This window comes from Oreochromis niloticus, linkage group LG10 (genome assembly GCF_001858045.2).
Source record: "Oreochromis niloticus isolate F11D_XX linkage group LG10, O_niloticus_UMD_NMBU, whole genome shotgun sequence".
Lineage (NCBI taxonomy): Eukaryota > Metazoa > Chordata > Actinopteri > Cichliformes > Cichlidae > Oreochromis > Oreochromis niloticus.
The window spans coordinates 27311120-27330141 of NC_031975.2; the positions used below are offsets into that span (position 1 = coordinate 27311120).

Consider the following 19022-nt stretch of genomic DNA (forward strand, 5'->3'; position numbering starts at 1 on the left):
ATAAACATATCAGGAAAGTTTTCCCATAGACTCTACAGGAGTCAGAGTGTTTCTGGTAGCCTCCACATTTTAAAGACACGTCACTGGCTTAATATTTCTGACCCAGAAGCTAAGCCCATGTTTTACTCCCATCCATGGTACTGTGTAAGTACTTTCCTTGGTATCAGCATCACGTTTGAATTTCTAGTACAGCAACAACTAAAATAAGAGTAAATTCATTAATTACTTATTAATGCGACACAACTAAAGGATGACTAGAGAGCTGTTGTTTATGAGCTACTGTTTCTTAATTCTCTTATCTGTTTACTAAAGTATAGAAATACAGTAGATATATTACTGAAACTACTTATTGAGGTTTCACTGTGAGATTAATGAAGAAAAAAGTACGTATTGTCCCATATTTTGCACACAATCCCACACTCCACATGTCAGTATTACAAACTGATGTATTATTGGGCTTGGATATTTGCTTTTGTTTTCTGCGGCACAGAACAATCTTCTCCACCCTTGGGCCCAGCAGGATTGAAGAGATTAATGATTAAGATGTATAAGACACTGGTTTTACAATAGTGAATAAATCAGCGTGCCCATATGAGAATGTGATACGTTTCTCAACTAATCTGAAAAGATGTTAATAAAAATGAATAATATTAACAGGCTGAACTGATAGGGCGGAAAAGTGATGAATATGTAGCTATTGGTACAACGCGAGAAAGCCTAATGAGTTTTTAAGGTTACATTTGACCCAGATGAACTCTGCGGTTTTGCATTGAGTTGGTCTAATTTAATGGTTGTGCCTGGGTCAGTGTTTATTTGTCTCAAAACCAACCAAACACTCGGCAACATGCTGAGCACATCAGAAATGTCCTCAGCAGATTTAAAGTAGGAATCTTTCAAGCGAATAAACAAGAATTTCCAAATCAAAGTTGCTCAGCTTGCCTATTCAAGGTTAGAAAGGGGTTGAATTACTCTAGTAATAGCCAAGCACTGGGATAAACCTGCACGAATATCTCCACTTTCCCCGGCACAGAGAGCTGACTCATGCAACTTTCTTTAAGCATTAAAAACTAACTCAAGTTAAAACAGCTCATTTCATTAAAATCTTGGCACATGCACTGCATTCCCCTTTTGAGATTTGTGTCAAAGGACTTAAAGTTGATGATGGCAAATACTTTCCCCTTCTCACTGCTCAATCTCAAATAACATGCTCACACTTGAAGAAGAAGGAAGGAATCGAGCAGCGTTAGCAGTGGCGGTGCAGCCTGTATTCTGCGTGGCCCAATAAGAAAGGCTGTTTTGCCTTGTCATTGTAAAAGTGGAAGCACTTTGAGGCGAGGAAGATTCTCCTGGCCTCCGCCTCTTTTATCAGAGATGAGTGCTGATAAACAGCGGTTCTCCGTGTCACCCGATGTGTCCTGACAGGACGGCCCATGGCAGAAGCATCACGTCTGCAGTCATATGATCTGAACGTGTGCACGATCCACGGCGAGAGGTCCTGACATTTCCCATCAAAGCGTCGGGAAAAGATGAGCTGACACTGACAGCGACAACGACACGTGGGACAAGAAGCGAAGCACGACCGCAGAGCTGGCAGGAAGCAGAGGCTGAGGTCAGGAAGTTTGCTGTGTTCCTTACAAGGCGCAAGTAGCCATCTAGCTGCTGGGGATGAAGCCACTGCTTCTGAATGTGGGTCACTCTCCCTGGATTCCACTGTGCTTTCTCTCCTCCAGCCTTTATTTGGAGCCAGGGCATTTGAATACTGCATGTTATACCCAGGGCTCTGGAGTACTGCAAGGTTTCCAAGAGCCTTGTACTGTGCACATAGATGAGGATAATAAGATTCCAGTTTGTGTGTGTGTGTGTACTGCAATGCGTATTTGTTTATTGGGCAAAAAATGTCAGTGAGTCACCAAAATAAAAATTGGCAGCTCCACATTGACTGCATTTATATGCAAGCAGTGACCTCGCCGCTGTCGTATAGAATTTTAATTCAGGTTACGCAACATCCACGATTCTCTTTGCATCCTGCAACTAAGTGTCCATATGAATAAACAAATGAATAAAATATCTCTGGCTGTCCACCAGCTGCAGCTCTTGGCAAAGCAAAATGGAAATAATTATCATTTCATTAGCTATAGTTGAAATAAATTAAAATACCTACCAATGTTCACAGATGGCAAACCTAACGGATACGGGGATAAAAGCTCATGATAACACACAAGCTTTTCCCAGTGTTTTCAATGATCTGTCAGAGGAATCTGCAGTTGGCTCATTGAAATACTCATTGTGTCATTTTTAACGGAACTTTTGTGGTTTAATTGAACGCGATTCACCGCAGAGAAAAAGACTGGCTCTTAAACTACGAAATGCTCCACTGTATCCACAGCTATTCACCAACTTTATCTGTCTACTGTGTGGTGGAGACAAAGCTTTTATGCTAAGAGCCACTCTCTGTGGCGTGTGCAAAGTGTAAAAAGAGCCTTTTTGTCAGCCAGAAATGCAAAACAATGAGCGGACAGGGACTATGTCTGTAAGCTGCAGCTTCTTTGTGGGCCAGTTACTACAAATGACACCTTTCACATTATATACAGTCAATTCCACCATTGTTAACAAGTGGAAAAACTCAGTGAACCACTGTTGTGCTCGAAACTGTTTACCACCAAAAAATATCCACAGTAGGAAAACGTCACTGTTAAATTACAGTAAAGTATTGGCATCTCAGTATTGGAGTCTCAATCATGGCTGTCCATTTCCAGCTAAACTTTGTCACTGTTCAAACTCTAAACACAACGTAACATCACAGCACATTTACAGTTCAATGAGTCGGGTTTATACGGTTTCCTGTTGGTTGTTTTTCTCATGTAGTCTTAAAGGGATTTGGGCTTTGTAATATTTAACTAGTGGTTGTCACACAAGTTTTGCTGCTAAGAACATTACTTTAGTACTGTATATGATAAAGATCCTTTCCAAAACAATGCGATTGAAAAGTCATTATCTGTGAAACGCTGTCGTGTATAACAGAAATGATGCCACTATCAATTTACGAGTGAAAAGAGAAGATAAATTTTTAAACGACACTTGAAATGAAAGGAAAACAAATCTAGAAAAGCAGTGTCAGCCCACACCAGGGCATGCTAGACAGCATTACGGCTACACATATTATTATTGCATTGCCATGGTAACTAAATTTGACACACCACTACTCCCTATCCGACTGCATGACAAACACTCACGCCGACACACACATTGCACGTTCCTGACAGCGCCGCTGCGGCCGCGGGAAAACAAGGGAAGATTCCACAAGTGGCCCGTCTCTCCGCCGTCTCTCCCCCGTCTCTCCCCCGTCTCTGCCTGGCATGCCATCGTTTGCAATAACAAGTCAAAGACTTTCAAAGCTGGACAAGTGAAGAGGAGAATAATTGGAAGGAACGATGGAATGGCTAAGGGAGAGTGAGGAGAGGAGGCCTCCTGATTCATCTTTAAAGACACTCCTTATTGCATCTTTAATAATTTTCCTCGATGCGCTGGGACGACTCGACAGTTCACTTCCACAACTCTTGAATTCACACCCTATTGAGGCAAGTCGCCCACGAGGCTCACACTGGGCTTTCTTCTCCAGGCCTCGTCGCCTTCTTAGCTCTTCTGTTTTATCACTCCTCATTTCCATCCCTGCTGGGCTCAGACAGACAGGCTGCCGAAGACTTGCAGATGTATATGGATGCTAACACGCTCAGCTAAATGTTTTAAGAGACAAGGGAATATGACAAAGCTTCGGCTCATATTACAAAGTCTTACTGTAACTTTGTTACACCACATCTTGACTGAAAGTGTCCCACAGTTACTCTGTTCTCTGAAACTGTTAATGAAACTGTTTCGTAATCCAGATGAAAGCAGTAGAAGTTAGCACTCTCACGCAGGCTCCTTATGGAAGCAAGCCTGTTGTAAGTGACATAAGATCATACATTTTAAAGAGAGGGGAACTTAAAGAGAGTAAGTGTTGCTCTTATGGTGTGAAAAGAAATGCTTGGAATTCCAGGGGGGGAGGTGGGACTCATGAGTAAATAGCTCATTTTTGTCTGGCTACAAGCTGTTAGCAGATATAGAAACCAACATCAGCTCCAAAGCCTTAAATCACAATTTGAGAATTTAACTATTCTGTTCGTTTTATAAAAATATGCCAGTATCACTGGGTTCATCAGATATCTTCCCGCAGGTTTCAAAAATCACATCAGCTGGTAGAAAGAAATGGACAATGTGTGTGGGCCGTGGTATTTTTGCTACTGCTACCATCATTTATATATGTGTGCTCCACAACTACAGCTATTCTAACTTTTATCCCTGCAGTGAAATGATTTTATAATTGCTTTTTGCATTTTTTTGCGTTTCCCCAAATAAAGGTAACTAAAATTATGTTAAGTGTCATTAACTAAACTTCTTTAGGTAAAAATATACAAATATCATAAACATACCCTAATCAGACATGTTGCATTTTTGTTTCTGTCCTTTTAAAGGATTTTAAAGGATTACTGTTGCCAGTATAATGGTACTGCTTTTCACTATAGAAATGTCATCAACTGACACTGTTTGAGTCAAAAAAGACATTTTACTGTAGGAAAAATCATAATTATACAAGTAATTGTGTTACTGAGGCTTAATTAATTATAGCTCATTAAAAGAAAATATCTACCTTAACGTGGTTAATTTAGGTTTCAATCATCTTTAGTGTTTCGTCAACGTTCCTGTGCTCATTCCTGGTGTTCTTCGTACATACAAGCGCGAAAAATCAGACTTTGTCAAATGCATATAATAATATCTCCTGTAATCCTGGATACTCTGCTGACAACTGAGCAGAGCTAAGAGCTACAGAGACCAGAGTCCTGCTAAGCCTCACATTCTCTCTCCACTTTTCCTGCAGGCAAATGGTGAAATTTTGAAACTTTAAGAGAGTTGAGAGTGGAAAAGCTCAAATTCAGGAGTGCAGAGGATGATGCAGCTGTTGTGGAAGGCAGTGAGGGACACTTGTGTCATTAACTATTTAGTCCCATCATGCATGCTCATCACTAAACATTGTGTTATATGAGTGATGTATTTTTGTAACAGTAATTGTCTGAATGGCAATATAAGACACTCAGAAAATGTGAACGGGGTCACTTGTAATGAAGCAAAAAGTTACAAATCTACACGTCCAAATATTTTCCTCATGGTGCCTCCAAACATCTACATGTTAATAAAATTAAGCTTTTAAGAATCCATTTGCAATAATAAAACAATATTATTTGCATTAACATACACGGTGACACAAAAACGTGGTTAAACATCCATTTATATATTAGTCAGTGTTTTATTCCCAGCAGTGAGCCGGACATGTAGAATGAGTACTGTATGCGAGCATTAAATGGCATAGTGTACTGCAGAAGCCAACTCTGTATGTGTCCCACAACTACAACTATTACCTGGCCTTTAAACACAAACTGCTCGGAGCAGCAGTTCACTGCAAATTATTCATACAAGATGAAAAAAAGAAGAACTCTTTGGCTGGAGGCCACCATTTCTGAAGGTGAATCTTACAGTGCTGCTTAACCCTCTCTTCTTCTCTTTATCTTACCTGACTTTAATTAGTGCTGGCACATCATTTGGCTAAGTGAAGACGAAATTAATGAGAAGGATGAAATGTGTGATTACATCCTCGTTTGTCTCTTTAGACTTGAAATGAACATAAATGGTCACGTAACCCATGTGCTTGAAGCCTGAAACAGAATATTGTGAGGATTGGAATGGGGTGACTTTGGTTGCACTTCTGCGTACACTGTGATCGTATGCTGTCATCGAATGCTGCAATTGATTCCGAGGTTATGTAAAAAGCCTTCGTCTAATAATGCTGCTTTGAATTAAGCTGGTTATTAAGACTGTAATGAATGCATCCATCGCTGTGGTAATTGTGTTCTATTAATTGAGGGCTATTTGGAGATGTAAATCCTACGTTTCCTTTAAGCCTATCCACTGGTGCTCAGCATTCACACTGTAGCTTTGTTTACAGACAGTCATGCTGCCCTAAGCTTAAACCTTGGACAAATTGCAGATGACTCGGTGCGAGTGTTATTATAAAGAGACATATAATACGTCAATTTATGACAGGGAGGAAATTGTTGGCTGAGATATACCGGGAAGCAAGAAAATAATCTATTCATCAATAATTCTTATATGCATGACTGCATGGAGGCTGATTGAGCCTCTGCTATGAATATAGATGTGTCAACATCACAATAAATGTGACACTCGGCATGGAAACAAGGAGTCTGAAAGCATCGGAGCATCTGAACAGATTTTAAAGGACACTTACTTGAGGGTGAACTGCTCAATAGTAGAGTTGGGCATCAGGTACAGGAAGATTTTGAGGATCTCTCCAGGCTTCAGGGGCTTCTCTGGCAGCCTGAGGAACATGTTCTTGTCTAGCTGCTTGTCCACCAGCAGCTGCTCTTCACTGGCCTGGTACAGGCTGATGCTTCCGATGCGCAGCAGGGGGTGCTGTGACAGAGGTTCTCCCCTGGAAGTACCACCACCGTGACCTGAACCCTTACTGCACTCCCCTTCCAGGTTAGGCTCGTGTAGCGTGTAGTATAGCTCAGCCTGGAGGGTCTCACTTAACCCATCCAAGAGCCCGTCACTCGAGCCTTTCCTTCGGCCCAGCGGGGCTACGTTGGTGTTAAACCACGACGGAGGAAGCTCCAGTTGGGCCAAGCACTGCGCCAGGTTACCTTTCATGCGGCAGGAGGTTTTAATTTCACGGACATCCCGGAAGGCATGCAGACGGACGCAGGGTAGCTTGTCCTGAGCCTTGAAGTCGTCCCAGTCACGACCGGCGATATAAAAAAACACCTGGACTGTGGGGTTGTTGGAGAAGACCCGTGGTTGGACAATGAAGGCCCGCACCTTCCAGTTGACTGTCAGTTGGCCGGGAATATCCAGAGGACTAGCTGGCTGGAGCAACTCCTTGGACAGGGCCTGGTCCTGGGCAAAAGGCCCGAAGCTTATGTTGATGGCGGGGAGGTCTTTTGTCTGGAAAACCACAAAACTCTCAGAGCGCTGCAATGGGTTTCCACTGCTGGGACTACTGCCGCTCTTGGTGCTGCCGCCAAATGTTTGTCCTGTGATCTGAGCCTCCCTCAAAAAGAAGGCCAGTTGTGCATTGGACATTTTGAAGTTGGCAGGAAGGTACACACTGGGTGGTGAAGGACTGGCTGTCATTGCTGACGAACTCAGGGCATCAGAGCTGGTTGGAGAGATTTTACCTGCAAGAGCTGCAAGAGAGAAAGGAGAAAGGAAAGATTTAACTTTTAAATGCAGCTTCCATTTTTATAATAATAATATTGCACATTATTTATAAAACACCTTTGAAATCACAGTGTACAAAGTGCTTTCACAAGCAAGCAAAAAGGAGAATATTCAAAAGTTAATTTCAAACAAAGCGAAACAGGTGAAACTCCTGAACTGAAAGTGAAAGAAAACACCAGCTTTTTCAAATTTAAAAAAAAAAGAGAAAGATATGGTGAGTGTGTGTGTGTGTGTGTGTGTGTGTGTGTGTGTGTGTGTGTGTGTCTGTCAATGAATATATGGTATAATTAGGAAGAGACACAAATGTGGTCTACTGAGTCAGCTGAGGGGGCAAAAGGGGAGGAGGTCAAAACACACTAATCAGATGATAACTGGTTGCTGTCAAGCATCCGGAGCAAAGGTTATACACTGAAACATGTCGGCATTAAGAAGCTGCACCCCGTGTGATCTTTGTCTTGGGCAAAACATGTTGCATGAGTGTTTGGATTCAATTAATCTGAAGCAACACCTGTGAACAAGCCAAACTCAAAACTCTTCAAGGTCTTGGAAATGAGCGAATACCTGACAAAACACCCAAGACACCACTGCAAAATTAATCTAGGTCAAAATCACAAACAGCAAAGAGAGTAAATGGGACATACTTATCAAAATCACCCAGAGCTGAGCACAGAAACATAGCTGCCTGTTACCATGGTCCAAATCAGAGATTAAAAGTCCCATATTCCAAATGGTTATATCATTGAGATTTCATCCTTTAAATGTGGGAAAAAAGCAGAATCAAGAGGATATTTTGGGAACTCCCCAACAGAAAAGCCTCTTCAAACAATTGTGTTACTTGGAAGTAGTCCACAGAAGTTTCTCTTCTTTTTTGGTAGCTCCTTAGAAAGTCTTTTTCATGTGTGTTGCAAAAGAAGCCTGAATTCAAGAATAAAAAAATAAATAAAAATAAAAACAGCAATCTGCTCCTGCAGTTCTTCACTTGGTCATGTTCTGGCTACAAAGGTTCCACTGAGCTTCTTGAACTTGTGCTTGTCTAATTCCCTGTGGCTTAGGTCTTGGTTTAAGAGTGGTTCAGCCCCACACAGCAGCTCTTAGCTCTTTCAATCTCAGACTGTGCATGGCTCCGGGACACACTCTGATAGATAGGCAGAGCCTCCTCCCGGTTGGTGGGCTGTACGGAACTATAGACAAAGCCTCTGACGCCGCCCCATCTCGCCACACCTAGTCTCTAGTCTATAATCACCATTTTAGCTCCGGGTCATAGCTAAGACACACAGCCCCTCTTAGGACTCGACTTACACCACACACACACAGAGGTGAAAGAAAAAACACTCTTCAGCTCGATTCATGCTCTCTCTCCGGACTTGTTCAGGCAGACTCTTATGTGAGTGCATGCAAGTGTGTCTATAAGGACTCTGTGTGTGTGTGTGTGTGTGTGTGTGAGGTGGGGGATGGATGTATTGCTTGAATGCCTCTAGGCAGAGAGAGAGAGTAAGAAGGAGAACGGGAAAGGGAGGGATTAGGTAAAGGTTATTGATGAATTAGCCTAGCTCTGCTTCCCTTCTCCTCCTCCTTCTCCTCCCCCTCTTCCTCCCCCTCTTTTCGTCTGCTTTAGCCCCATGAGAAATCCATGAAAATGAAGGGGTACCGGCAAGAGGGGGAGGGGTATCTGGGCTGGCTCACAGCTTCACTCACATGTGCCTGGAATTCCCATAATAAAAGAGAGAAGGATCCACGGATGTGTGTGTGTGTGTGTGTGTGTGTGTGTGTGTGGGCTTCATAAACTGAATGGCAAACAGTGGGGGCAACAAAAGATGAAGCCACAGCCGGAGAAACATCCCGTACTTACAAATGAGCAGTTGTAGCCATAGAGAGGGCTGGAGGAAGTATAATGATGAGAGAAGCTACTTAGGGACTAAGTCTAGTCTCTACCTCACAGGAATGCGTGTCTCACTTTTTGAGCCGCTCTTCTCTTGATCAACATTTAAAGAGACAAATGCGCACAGCAATGCGCAGACTTTCTTAAGGGCTTCTCTGCTAGAGTCCCATCTGTTCTTTGTCCTGGGTCCAAACACAGAGATCTCCCAGCATTTTTGTATATTTCACAGGTCACCTGATAAACTAAAATTGTCAGCTCCTACTACTGATCCTAGCCTCAGGAAAGGAATATAAAATGCGCCTCACGTATGGGGATCCACACCTAGTCTGCTTGCCAACCTTAATATCAAAGTGTATGTTTTTACCTCTCCACCGTTTAAAGCTCTATATGATTTTATTGCTGTCTTTAAAAAGTAAGTAGATATTGGAACAGCATTACCCACCAGTTTGCTCCATCTATCCTACTATGTCTTGAGGCAGCATGAGCCTAGAGCTCCGAGAATCCTTGAATCCCCAGACCTGCTGGGACTTTTAATACATAACGTTCTCCACTGGATCTTAAACTACTGCTGAAGTGGCCTTGAGCAAGGCACTTAAAGAAATGTGTCTCCATGTGCTCCACAAGCACCCGCTGCTGGCTAAACAGCCCAAAACAAACTGGTTTCCAGCTTGCTTCTCATTTTAATGTTTAGCTTTTAAAGCCGTTCGCTTCCGACTTGGTGCTGCTGACTGCTTCTCTCTCCAGCATCTGTTCGTTTAAATGGGGAGAGGCCCTGCAGCCTCTCCCCATTTACGGTAAAACTGTGACTCCAACAGCTTGCTTACATTGTGAGTGTGAGTAAGCCAATAACAACAGGGTTTGCATCCTCACAGATCAACCTGTTGGTTCAAGTCAGAAAGAGTGGGGATATTGAATCTTGTGTTTTGGCTGCTAGATACAAGTCTTTAGTTCAGAGGTGTTTCTCATATTACCTCTAACATTTCAAAATGAGCAAAAATTGATGGTTTTATCAAATTTGGGGGATTTCCCCAACCAATTTTCTTTCAAAATTTTAATAACAACTTTCTTTGGACCACCATCTCTGTAGAAGGAAAGTCCCACTTTCACTTCATCTGCTGGGAAAGCATCGATTTTCACACCTGCTACCTTTAAAACTGCGTTTTGTAGAGAGCAATGCACCTGCATACCATCAGAGATGCAGAGTTTTGAACTGAATTCTGATAACAAACCAAACAGTCCCTCTCCTCTTTAGTCTGGGAGATGCAGCACCCATGTTTTCCAAAAAGAAACGCGAGTTTTGACTGAGTGGATCATGTCCACATGTCTTATGTTTTTGCATGCAGAGCTTTAACCTGCATTTGTGGATGGCACAGTGAACTCTGATTTCTGCAAGTGTTCCTGAGCCCATGCACTGGTTTCCATGACAGATATGCATCATGCCTGTTTTTAACGCAGTGCTGCCTGCAGCGCCTGAAGATCACGGGCACCTTATATTGATTTTTGGGCTTGTCCCTTGCGCACAGAGATTTCTGCAGATTCTCTGAATCTTCTGATGATATTGCGTACCGTACATGATGAGATATTTAAAACTTTCACAATTCTACATTGAGGAACAATATTCTGAAACTCTTCCACAATTTGTAGTTTGCAGATTGGTGAAGATCTGCTGTTTTTGCATGTAATTAAGATAATTATATGCAAAATGTTCCTGCAGCTGTTTCTTTTTAGCCCCGCTTTCTTTTCCAGTTTTTCCATCTTAACTTCTTTGAGATGTGTTGCTGACATTAAATTAAAAAGGATTTTTTTCTTAAAATTGTAACTTTTTTAAACTGTTGTATGGTATGGTAGTATGGTTTTCCAAAGGCACAATGGTTTGTAGCCTCTGGCAAGCTCCTAAGCACCGTGAACCCTCGCTGACATGTTGATACTTTCATATTAGACCTGAAGGTCACCTGAATACTGCCCAGAAGCCTTATAATCTCCTTTAAATGCAATGAAACTGCACAATTGCAACACAAGGACCAAATGCCATTAAGCAAAACAAATCCTTGGCCCTTGCTCTCAACTCCGAACCCTTATGGTTTCAGTTAAGAAGGTGATTACAGCCTATGATGCATCAGGGTGTGCTTGTCTCATTTCAGCCTAACAACATCACGGGGCAGGTGGGTTTGAAGGGAAGCACGGACACAGATGGGCTTCCGATGTGAAACCCTATCGCTTTCCTCTATCACTTGATGTCCTATCAGACCCCGGGCCAAATTGAATTGAATTCTCTTCCTGTTGTTCTCCCATTAAGTGAAACATCTGCTCAATGTGTGTGTGAGTATCTGGGGAATGAGTGGTTTTCTAGTAAAGGGTAATTTCTTTTGCTTTATCTGTCAGAATATTTTGTCTTATGTCAATTAATAAAAAACAGCAGGCCATTTCAGGGCAGGGCGAGACGTTACTATTTTACTTTGACTGTCATATCACTAACAATTTGCGCCGACACATGATTGAGGGGAAAAACAGGCAATGATTCTAGTGACAGTACTGCTGATTCATCCCGCTGGATGGGTTGATCAAAAATAGACTTTTTGGTGTTTAAGATTAACTTTGAAAAATCCCCAAATGTTTTTTATTTCCCCCAGAAGCTAACGCAGGAAAGCAATTTTGTCACTAATCTCGTAAAACGAAAGAGCTTTAGCCTTTTAGCTACTAAAACTAAATTCACTGGGTTGAACAGAGCCTTAGGCGTAGCTCGTGGTGGTGAAAAAATCTGTGAAACAAAATATCTTGAATACAAAAAAAAAGCACTGCATACTGTATATTCCTCAGCGTATGTTGTTGTTGTGCAAACAAAAACCTTTTCAGCCTAATCCACTCAAACACAACTGCCTCCTCCACTTCAGCCAGGTGTGCTGCATACTGTAGGTATGCAGAATATGAAAGTGTGTTTCGTGCCAGTGTTTCATTTCCTGAAGAGCTGACTAAAGCGAAAAAAATCCCCATTCTGTAGATAAATAAAACACTTAACTTTGTTTCTCGCTGCCCATACAAAAGCTGTCAAACATAAAAGCAGTCAGCCAAGTCAAGGGGAAATATACAGAGACGACGTTATGAGGAGGGCAGACATTTGATCTTGAGAGAGAGAAGTGCATAAATGTCTCTTCAAGTAAAAGGTCGGGAGAAATTGTTGAGAAGGATTAGAGGGAGATGGAGCATCCTTACAGCATTACTAATGTTCCAGCTCGAAGGGTTTCCCTATCGATCTTCATTTTAACCCTCGTTCCCTCCCTTCTTTTACTCAGCTGTGAGCTTTACTGTACTGCTGTTATTTGGATTGGTGAAATAATACCTTTCAACTCACTCAGCTATAAGACTTGAGCAATGCTCCAAAGTCTGCATCACATTTCAGTTTGCAGTTGCTCTTAAAAACTCAATTTCTGCTAAAACTTCCACGCAAACGTCCCGTAATGTAAAATGGTTTGCGTTACCATTCATTTAGCAATGAATGCAACCTAAAGTGCAGATGAAAAGATGTGCTAGCCGGGGGATTGGAGGCTGTATTAGCACTTGAAACACTCGTGGTGTTAGTCCTATTTTTGCCCCTCTCTGAGGAATGTCTATTTCCATCTCAGTCAGATTCAGATAACCTTTACCAAAGGACTGCAGCCAGATTATATCGAACACACTCGAAGCTTGTGTGGCTTCATATTTCACCAGTTTTCATCTATATGCATACGGAAATCACATTCATGCTTCAGTCTCGCTGGGGAAGGTTTGCTCTGTCTGCGCGTTTACAGTCAGATCACTCTGGTGATTTAGAGTAAAGCCGAGTAAATCAGTCATTCTACGGGGTGTTTGTCATATATTTCACTGTATTACATGTTCCCCGAGGCGTGCACACATGCCTACCATATTTCCATCAGATTAAAACTACCCTAAGATGTGAATGGCTGTGTCAGTAATCACATCATGTGCCGCTGACACTGAAATGAAACAGAGGCATGGTTATGAAGGTCAGTTATGGCCCACGCTGCAGCGCGCATGCTATTTGGCTCCACGGGGGTTAAAACATCAAATGTCCACCAGCGGCACAGTGAAAATGTACCGTAGAGGAGCAAAAGCCCGCCTGAAGTTTGGTCGAACTGTTTTATTCGAGCTTTTTCTCATTTATCACAGTTATGGGTGAGGACGTTGTGCGTTATGGGCAGAGATTTGAAAAGATAAATAGGCTACAATGCTGCCAACTGCACAGAAAACACAAACAACAATCCCAAAAATCTATCGACTGCCAGGAAATGGATTGAAATCTACATCTCTTCGACATCAATCTTCAAACAGCCAGGAAGTAGCTTTCAAAACGCTTTTTTATCCATTTCAAACCTGCAGACCTTTCGCTACTGCAGATGTCACGATGAATGCAGTGAATAATATTAAAAGTAATAATATAAGTACATTTACAGGTACTTTAATTACTGCTCTTGGCAAACAGGATTTTAATTTCAATATGATGCCCTTATACCCTTTTTTTTAAAGTCAACCTCCTCATGCTGGTCCTCTATGTTCTGCACTCAGATTAAATGCCAGGCTGCTGACATCACACTACATGTGGCACTTGCTCTCACTTTTGATTGGCTAACCCAGAGGAATGTTCTCTTCTTAGTCTATACTAACTCTCCTTGAGACCAAACACCAGCAAGTTCTTTTAACATCACAAACTTGACCATTTATGCTTCTTACGGTCACCTCCCGAGGAGTAGCCTTCTCGCTCATCTAAGCCTGATCCCAATTAAATCTGTAAAAAATGATCTTTATATGTCTCAGATAATCATCTTTTAAGATCCAAGGAAAACTTGACTGGCTTATAAATGAGCCTGCTCAACATCAGGAATTTGTCTCACTGATCAAATTCAAGTCTCAGCTCTGTCAACTCTGTGTATTTTATCTTCTGCTTTTCCAGTGTGTCTACAGATATACTCGAACCGGGTTGGAACAATTTGTCTTCGACTAATTTATTCCTTTGCTCCCCTGTTTCCTCTGTAGTGGGTAAATCATCTGCTTCTGAATGTGAATACGATCGGAGAGATTGCGATCGACTTCAGATGGGAGAGGACGAGCTACAGTACACGGCCTGCCACGCCAACAACCCGTGCGGGCTTTTAGGTTGAGTCCAGCATCAAAGCTGCATGCAAGAAGAGCTGTATTTCCTAAAGAAGCTGAAATCACCAGTTGTGGCAAACACAGTCCACCTGTCTGTACACTGCAGGGGGTGCAGCATCAGAGCTGGTGACACCAACAGACTGAATACACCGATCGGCAAGGCCGGCTCTGTGACTGCCTGTTAAAACTTGAAGCTGTGGTGGAGAGGAGGTGGCTGAACAAACTGTTATCCAACATAGATCATCCTGAGCACCCTCTGCATCACTTCCTGGACGGGCAGCTTAGCACTTTCTCTAACAGACAGATGCAGGCCACCGGAAATCTTTCAGACCTTATGCAATAACTCTTTATAATGCAACACATCTGTCTGTCTATCAGAGTATCATCTGTTAACAGTTTATAACAACTCTGCAATCCCGCAACGCTTAACACACAACAACACTTCATCACACTGCACTGTTTACTGCACCTCACACTGTTATACCGAGCCACTTTACGTCATTACTCTGACATTATCGGCTTTGCATATCAACTGATGAAAAGTCTAATGAGCAGTTCTGAGTTTTTAACTTTGGCTGTGGCAACTAGTTTTATCACTAGTTAGTCCACCTTCCTCAGGTGGGGTTCACTTTTCGATCAATCCCTTTCATTAGATAAGTAATAAAGCACAAGCTTTAATGTGATGAAACTAAAGGGTCGGTAAAGATGGAATATTAGATCTGTTAGCGTCTCAGAGTGGTGTATTTCCAAATGAAATGCATAGTGCAGATTTAATGAGGCCTAATTTGCAGATTAAAAATGAAGAACGTGTAACTACTGTGACACTATCAGTTGAAAATAGAGCATTTCATCATGGATCTTTTATACGCACCCATAAAATTATCCATAATTTATATTACGAGTCACCCTCACGGTCCAGGAGGCTGTTTGGATAAAGTAACAACTAAGCTGAGATATAATGTGGTGCTGCTAAGAATCATTTAGTCGTGTCGCTCTCCCTGCTGAGCAGAGCAGATACAACTGTTTGACATCAAATATTTACTAACCAATTAGTCAAATGCTGAGGTTTAATTGCAGAGTAACAGATGATACATTTTGTCTTAAAAAAATAAAATACCATAACCCACATGGTTTTGTTACTTGCTGCTTGTTTTGATGACGAGTACTAGCGTATGTTGTGCCAGAGTAAAAGGAATATCTATCAGTGATGATGTGAGGCTTTGCAGAAGAATTTTTAGTGCACATAATACTCCATGTGCAAAGTAACAAACAAAAGAAGTCTTTTAAAGACACAAATTCGTTAATGGGTTAAGCAAAGGCATGTTGACAGAATGTAGCTCATGTTAAAGTGGATGTGGATGATGCAGAAAGCTATGAGTACATTCCCTCAGCTAACTACAAGAATTTACTAGAATAAAGTTAGCATGAAATAAAAAGTACACTTCTTTTGGTCATTATTTTAAAAAAACAAATCCTAAACAAACAAAAAAAGTAAGAAATTAAATTTAGAAAAAAAGGTTAAAGAATAAAGAATGAATTCAATGCGCAGAATACAAATTACTGACTGAAACGGTGTAGGCTAAAGCTTACGTTTATTACACTTGTTGTCATTTAGAATGAATATTCCAAATGCCAACCAAGCTACTGTAACACTTTGCTGAAGACGTTTCACTAAAACAAACGAGAGACAAAGCATTATTAATAATAATCATTAAACTAGGACAAAAGCAAATGCTTCAAAAACAATGGTAATCATACCCTCTTTTTATATTTGTTTATCACCTGATTTTTGAACATTTTAAAACGCACACAGTCGATGACACAATGTTAAATCCTCGTCACAATCACACCACCATTTTCTTTTTTTTTTTTACATTTTTGTCCTAACTCTTGTTCCTTCACACAAACCTCTGAGTTCAACGTTTGTCTCTAACTTCAAACAACCTCTGAACCTTTTATAATTGTACCATATAAACGGGATTAATGTTTGCTTTGTATGTGTTTCCCCATATCTCCATGTATGGAAGCTCATGTATATCATGTATGACGTGTATGGAACTATAAGGGGACAATTTAGTATGTATGCTAACTTTTGATTTGAAATGTCTTCAATTTTATATAATATTGCAATGGTTTATATGAAAACTTCAAACATGATTTACAGTCAATTATCACTCTCTCAGTGTAATTCATGATAATTTTGATTTTATTTTTTATTTGCAAGTTATTGCCAGTCTTGGCAGCCGGGGATCAGTCCGCCAGGGCCTCCACTCCTGGCCGCCACCCAGCACACACTCACTGCTGCGGCTGCAGTGATGCGGACGCTGCACCGGTCCGTCGTGGTGAAGAGGGAGCTGAGTGTAAAAGCGAAGCTCTCAATTTACCGGTCGATCTACGTCCCTACCCTCACCTATGGCCACGAGCTGTGGGTAGTGACCGAAAGAACGAGATCGCGGATACAAGCGGCAGAAATGAGCTTCCTCCGAAGGGTGGCTGGCCTCTCCCTTAGAGATAGGGTGAGAAGTTCGGCCATCCGGGAGGGGCTCAGAGTAGAGCCGCTGCTCCTCCACATCGAAAGGAGCCAGTTGAGGTGGTTCGGGCATCTGACAAGGATGCCTCCTGGGCGCCTCCTGGGTGAGGTGTTCCGGGCATGTCCCACCGGGAGGAGGCCCCGGGGCAGACCCAGGACACGCTGGCTAGAGATTATATCTCTCGGCTGGCCTGGGAACGCCTTGGTGTTCCCCCGGATAAGCTGGAGGAGGTGGCTGGGGAGAGGGAGGTCTGGGCTTCTCTGCTTAGGCTGCTGCCCCCGCGACCCGGCCTCGGATAAAGCGGATGAAGATGAATGGATGGATGGATTTGCAAGTTACTGAATATTATGAATTACAATATCAATAACATGAGCTATTGCAGCGACCTGCACTGTTGGATTACAGTAGAAAGTAAATAAGTCAGAGATGTCAAAGTATGGATGCTCACAACATTAGTAGCTCGTTAACACAAAGCTAGCATAAGCTCTCCAACAGAATCCATGACACAGGCTGCTGTGACAAAGTTAAATCTAATGCTTTTAGCAAGCCACAGGCATTTCGTACACTGTGCATAGCTACATTTTGTGTCCACCTGACTCGACATGCTCTAAAGTCCACTTCTGTTGTTCTGGACTGCAGCTGATTTATGTTCATTTCAGTGCTGTATGACAATCTGTTAGGACACATTTGTTACAATATCCATGACGGTGACTATAATTGTCAGTGCCGTATTAGGGTTCCCCCCTGATACCTGTTAAGTTGTTGGGGTTTTTTCAATCAAAGGGTAATTGAAAAATTCAAACCAATGTAACATGATACAGCTCAACATACAGTAGCTCACATGGTAATGACTTTGCAACTAAATTGAATACAGTGACTAATCTGTTCAGGGACCTGGCTGACTCTGGATGGAAAACCAGTAATGAGATATCAGATGGGAGGTTAGATTCTTCTTTTTTTCAAGTCATTATTATTTTGGAAGGAGGGGTCATGATTTTTGGGGGGTTTGCATTAAAAAAAAATTTTTTTAACCATACTTTGAAGCAGTTTCTCACGCTGAGCAGTTAGATTGCCAAACCACGGTGTGACAGCATGTCGTGACACTCTCAATGGCACTGCAGTAAAAGTTCACAAGAGTTTGGTACTCATGCCAGAAATCTCGAAATGCCTCAAAGATGATCTCTGCTGTGCCTTCTTGAGGAATTTGAGAGTTTTAAACAAAGAAATCTAACACTGTCCACAATTTTCAACAGAAGATGCACTGATGGAATAAGGAATTTCTGTTGTTAACAATGTCGGTATCATGGCGTCATAAGGTCTGATCACGCAGCAGGCCCTCTCATCACAGCAAAAAACCCCACCGTGAGTAGATTTAGACCACAGCCCTGAGGCATGCCATCCCTATGTCCTAATAGTGACAAGAATATTTTATTCCTATTCTTCACGGTCTGGTTTCTGTCTATCAGGAAATCAGATTGCTAGTTAAAAAGATGCTCAGACCAACCCTCTGAGTTTCAGCATCAGTTTGGATGCTGCAATGGCAGGTGACAAAGAAGCATGCAAAGCAAGAGAGATAGTATTATCTACACATCGACTGGCCAGCAAGCTTTCATCATGAAACGGCCGCAAGTTACAGCTATAAGAAACAAATACAGGACTAGGCAACCAAAACAGAGTGAATAATACACAAAAATCTGAAACTCTATTCAGTTTATCACAGTTTTGTGTAATTACTAAGATTAACAAAGTAAAAATTCAAATCAGTCATGGAAGAGCTTCAGAAATGCACAGGTTCCAAACATTATATAGCTTGAGTTCTTGTTTGATCTCTTCTTGCTTTGCTTTCTTGTCTGCTTCGTGTTTCTCCTCAGTACTGGTGGTGGTCTCTGTTCTAGGCGTGCTTATCTTGACACTCACACTGTTTTCTGAATACATTAGGGAAGCCAAACAGTGTAAAAAGGAAGCTTTTAAATTCAAATTCAGCTGGCATGGGACTCGACAGCAACCTCGGCAAGTATGGTGAAGCGCAACATCTGTGTGAAAAGTTGAGAGGAAAACAGAGGCTGAGGGCGAAGTGGTGCCCTCCAACCAGATTCACGCACTAGAGCTGACCCATGAAGCTGCAGATGTTTATT

The 19022-nt window shown here is 41.9% G+C and overlaps 1 protein-coding gene across 3 annotated transcripts in view; it reads right to left on the bottom strand.

Moving 5' to 3' along the window:
• tmem132e (transmembrane protein 132E) overlaps positions 1-19022 on the bottom strand; it is a 427585-nt gene that overhangs the window by 119192 nt on the left and 289371 nt on the right. For 2 of the 3 annotated variants that reach the window (XM_013276475.3, XM_005458245.4), the window contains exon 3: positions 6341-7298. In XM_013276475.3, the coding sequence (XP_013131929.1) occupies positions 6341-7298 (958 nt within the window). Of the gene's footprint in view, positions 1-6340; positions 7299-7973; positions 8692-19022 lie in introns of those variants that run through there. The other variant, XM_019363885.2, reaches the window with a different exon arrangement.